The sequence below is a fragment of the Mizuhopecten yessoensis genome, unplaced genomic scaffold (assembly GCF_002113885.1).
Source record: "Mizuhopecten yessoensis strain PY_sf001 unplaced genomic scaffold, ASM211388v2 scaffold716165, whole genome shotgun sequence".
NCBI classification, from domain to species: domain Eukaryota; kingdom Metazoa; phylum Mollusca; class Bivalvia; order Pectinida; family Pectinidae; genus Mizuhopecten; species Mizuhopecten yessoensis.
Genome location: NW_018479980.1, coordinates 1 through 5,304, shown reverse-complemented (window position 1 = coordinate 5,304; position 5,304 = coordinate 1). Strand labels below are relative to the sequence as shown.

Here is a 5,304-nt window from a genome sequence, read left to right as displayed (position 1 = left end):
AGTAGGCCGCTGTGTCATTGTATGAGTAGGCCGCTGTGTCATTGTATGAGTAGGCCGCTGTGTCATTGTATGAGAAGGCCGCTGTTTCATTGTATTAGTAGGCCGCTGTGTCATTGTATTAGTAGGCCACTGTGTCATTGTATGAGTAGTCCGCTGTGTCATTGTATTAGTAGGCCGCTATGTCATTGTATTAGTAGGCCGCTGTTTCATTGTATTAGTAGGCCGCTGTGTCATTGTATGAGTAGGCCGCTGTGTCATTGTATTAGTAGGCCGCTGTGTCATTGTATGAGTAGGCCGCTATGTCATTGTATTAACTTGATCTGTAAATATATAATACGAGCACCAGGACCAGGTCACCTGGACCTAGATACACAAGGGGTCACCCTCGATACACCAAGGGTTACCCTCGATATACAAAGGGTTACTCTCGATACAACAGGGGTCACCCGCGATACAACAGGGGTCACCCAAGATACACCAGGGGTTACCCTCGATACACCAGGGGTCACCCTTGATACACCAGCGGTAACCCTCGTTACACCAGGGGTTATCACGCTCACTGTACCATTATAATATGTCATGCCAAAATTGATGACACACTGCTAGCTTGAATCCAAGTGCAAAAAATCTTTTAACTATCGCCAGGCTAATAAATGTCATTTCAATATTAGAGATGGAGCGACAATCAACATCAAAGCCGGCCAACTTTACCGTTACGCTTCCACGGAATCATTTCAATGTACATCAAAGGAACGCACAAGTCTTCTTGTATATCACCCACAAGTTGTCGCCTTCGACCTTATCATGGAATAGTCCAGGGTGTTTAGAGCCTGTACATGAACCGCGGTTCTGTCCCCAAACTAAACATCAATCTCAATTCTAGATATTTGAAGTTAATGGATTTTGGGACCAATTGTGTTTCCCTGTTATCAATTCTTAATGCTGTTTGTGATCGATCGGTTTCGTCTGCAAAACCCATTTTTAATACATCGAATATAAATATCATTTTGTATATTCTGTATGATTAATACATAGTTTACAATCTATGACCCTACCTGGTACATACTCACACACTCGCGTATAAGCGAGTATGCATTATCTTGTGTTACGTTGTAAGGAACATACCTTATTAAGCAGAGCGAGGTAATTGTATACTCTATCTCTCCTTGTGTACCTCGATTTGCACGCGCGTACACACACGCACACATTGCACTCACTCATCTACACCTTCTCACACACACATAACTATCTTGTTTTTCGTTCTCTTTCCAGAATTTGTGAAGATATGGAGTGAAACGTTATAAAGAAGGCCTATAACAGCCGGGCTTTTCACTGAAAATTCGGCGTCGTCAAACAACCGATTATTCCGTCCACATTGGTACAGGAGGATTACCATAAATAAATGTAGCGTCGACAGCATGGGAGACAACCCGATTATCTCCCTTTATTACAATAATGCCTGCTGAATCACACTGGGTACTCTTGTGTTAAATGATATTTCCCAGATTTTATCCTTTAATCCTTGTGTTATCCGTAACCTTTGCTGTCTTTGTGTTGTTTATATGATATGAAGGTCGAATTTTTTGACTCTGCTCATTAGTGTGCCTTGCGGTGGTTTGGCACTTCCTGGGTAGTTGATGTGAGGACGTGACATAACTTGGAGGTGACCTAGATATACTTGACAGGTGTTGTCGATGAAGTAGAAGAAGCTGTCCCTTCCGGAACGCCTGTTCTTATCCTCTTTGTACTTTTTCATGGGTCTCCGTGTAAACCTTTTCTTTGTTCATTATTCGCCCTCGTTTTATCGATTTTGAGTTCGAACTATGATTTTGTGGACACTTCAGTCTTCTCCTGTTGAATACAGTCCTATGTTGAACAGGAGAATAATCGTCACACTCTCCCTTTTTACTAAGCCAACGATTGCTGTGATAAACATTTGTGTACAATATTGAGATAGATATATATAAAGGAAGGCTCTACACTAAATAAGAGAAAGGAAAGAGAAATGAGGGAATGCACTCTTTTCAATTTAGAAATAATCAACGTATGTGCGAGTACTATGGTAGAATAATATATAAAGAAATAGAGAAAATATTTGAAAAAAAATAACTGAAGCAAATTATTTTTTCAACATTTTCGAATCCCGAATTATATATTCCACTATAATATATAAGCATATGGGATGATATCTTTACTACGAAGTAAAAAGTAACTAAAATCTTTTTCTTGCCCAAGCAAGGTGACCTAGATATGATCTAGTTTGAATTAGGCTGTTCTTTTGCCCGTTTTCACATTTGTCACGTGAGGCCTATATGTCTTCATGTTACAACAAGCGTCGCGTTTTTATCATTTCTGACCATATGTGCAGTTCCATTTAACCTGGATATATATATTTCGGAAGGCCTCTAAACATTTTCTCCAGGTTGGTAAGTATGGATTATGAGAAGTTCTTTTTACACAACTAATACCCATACAGCAAAAATCTTTGTGTGCATACGCTTCACTGGTCATTTGTCTGATGAAGGTGACAGTGTACATATCGTACTAGTCATCGAAAGTTTATTGGTTGTGTAAAAAGTTCTTCTCATAATAAATTTATTTGGGAAGGATTTTTTTAAGTCGACATTCGTTAGACAGACGATAAACAATAAACACTGACGTCATCCTTCATGTCAGATGTTTATTTCAATCAATCAAATCCACCAATCTATCGACCTTGCTCGTCAACACATGAAATCAACATCTGACAGACTTACCGACAGTATTTCTGGTCACTCTCGCGGTACCATTCAGACCATGAGTGCTTGACAGGTTTTGATTAGATCTGGAGGTAGAAAAATTGTGTCCTCTAGCAAATGTTCAAATAAATACCAAATTAAATGCGGGTATCCTCATTCGACAAATGAAGCCATTTTTTCTTTCAATACAGCCGCTTGTTTCTTTCACAGAATGATGTCGATTTGAATATTTTTCAGAAATTTTATAATAAAAAAAAATGGCGAGTAAGGTGACCTGTCAGTATCCAGTATGATATTGTATCGGACGACGTCTTTATGTACGTGATCAGCTGCACGACCTTGGAGAGTATTAAAGCAATGCCTTTGATATCGTATTTTATTACTTTACAGTAATGAACGTTAATGTGTTATGTTTATAAGAATATGTGATATATTTATGTATATTTTTCAAAGTTCATTAGTTTATTTGTCCAGAACAATTCCTGTGATATATTTAAGGGTCATTATATTATCTTCATTGTTCGAAACTAGAAATACCTATCGTGTAAATCTTGTGTTATACACATACATACGCAGTCAATATTCGGTGTGATGTTAACCCTGTTTATGTTTTATGTACCATGCTCTTCATTATGTTGGTCTTATTTTTGGTTTAAGGTATTAAGTAATTAAATTCCACATTGGTTATAAGATCATCTTTTTAGGAAAATGTTAATGATATGAAATGAATGTTCATTTAAAATTTGCTCAGAGTAATTGTTTCGTCTCATAATAGTGCGTCATCAGTTAATCAATAAAAACGTCATCAGTGCAATGCGTCTTCTTTTCGTTAACGAGGACTGAAATGAGTACAGAATTAGTTATCGTCACCAATTGATGAAGCGTTTTACCCAAACCCTGACTCAAGAATGGGTACGTTCGTCCGTCCTGATTTGTATTTTTAATAGCTTTTTGCCGAATAGAATGGAATATAATAGCGTGTTACGGCGATCTTATTGAAGGAACAAAGTGTGCTGCTTGACACAATATAAATTTGTACATGTTAGATGTGATGAAGTTGTTCTGCTTACTATCAAATCATAAATTTTACCAAAAATCACATATTATGTAAAATTGGTATGTTTGATTGACCTCGGTTAAAGAAACGAGCACACGGACATATCATTTCATTGTGGGGTTTTTTCATATCGTCTTTACAATAAGAAATGGCTCAAAAAGTTAGTCAGTTAAAAAACTTATTACAAGAGCAAATCCTAATTTTGACTTTTCACAAAAGCAGATCCTTGCCAGTGCATGGTTTTCTGTGCCTTTCATTACCTATTGTTATTGCATTGCTGAATTTTAAATCGGTACCCATCTTTGAACGTTAACGTTAATCATATGTCTTTGCCTGCCACTCAGAAAACAAAGAAACTATCCTTACAGCATTTGATGACGTATCCATCATCACGTTGAAATAAAACAACTTATAACGTACTGGGTTATGTTTTATATTCTGTAATGAAACATCTTAGATCTGACATGAAAGGGTACTAGCATGGTATCGTTACAATTATTGATTCATCATTGGTTGGATATTTATTTCTGCGGAACGTGTAATATCACTGGACAGCGGTTTTGTATACGAATGTGACACTACACTGTATCAGAGGTCAGGCGAAGGTTCTAACAAACCGAAATGTGTTTATCTTAACAGCTAATTCACAAGCTCTGTCTTATCTGACCAGAGACCTTATTTAGGTCCCGTATATAGGTATCACTGAGTAGAGGACAAGCGGTAAGTCTGTAGACATGCTGTCGCTCGTTCTAGCAGCTGTTTGTCTAGGTTCTGCAAGTAAGATATTTACTGTGTTCGTATTAACTACAAACAAACTTATAAGAAATATGATTATTACTTTGTTATCAACGTGATCAATATTACCTCACTTGTTGGATATCAGTGTCATATCGGTCTCCGTTAAAATACAAAATCAGTCTAGTGTGACCATCATTTATTCAAATTCAGTCTAGTGTGACCGTTATTTATTCAAATTCAGTCTAGTGTGACCGTTATTTATTCAATTTCAGTCTAGTGTGACCGTTATTTATTTAAATTCAGTCTAGTGTGACCTTTATTTATTTAAATTCAGTCTAGTGTGACACGTTAATTATACAAAATCAGTCTAGTGTGACCGTTATTTATTCAAGTTCAGTCTAGTGTGACACGTTATTTATACAAATTCAGTCTAATGTGACCGTTATTTATTCAAATTCAGTCTAGTAAGACACGTTATTTATAAAAACATCAGTCTAGTGTGACACGTTATTTATTCAAATTCAGTCTAGTGTGACACGTTATTTAATCAAATTCAGTCTAGTGTGACCGTTATTTATACAAAATCAGTCTAGTGTGACCGTTATTTATTCAATTTCAGTCTAGTGTGACACGTTATTTATTCAAATTCAGTCTAGTGTGACCGTTATTTATACATATACAAAATCAGTCTAGTGTGACCGTTATGTATAAGGGTACTTACCTAGATATAGGGTAGTACTACAATTTATTGTATAGGGTAGTAAAACAATT

At 36.6% G+C, this 5,304-nt stretch overlaps 1 protein-coding gene across 2 annotated transcripts in view; it reads left to right on the top strand.

The window, feature by feature from the left end:
- The window catches only part of LOC110441915 (calmodulin-A-like), a 30,241-nt gene extending 26,029 nt beyond the window's left edge, over window positions 1–4,212 (top strand). For both annotated transcript variants that reach the window (XM_021485222.1, XM_021485221.1), the window contains exon 6: window positions 1,273–4,212. In XM_021485222.1, coding sequence (XP_021340897.1) covers window positions 1,273–1,304 — 32 coding nt within the window. In that variant the 3' untranslated portion in view covers window positions 1,305–4,212. The remainder of the gene's footprint in view (window positions 1–1,272) is intronic.
- The last annotated feature ends 1,092 nt before the right edge of the window (window positions 4,213–5,304 follow it).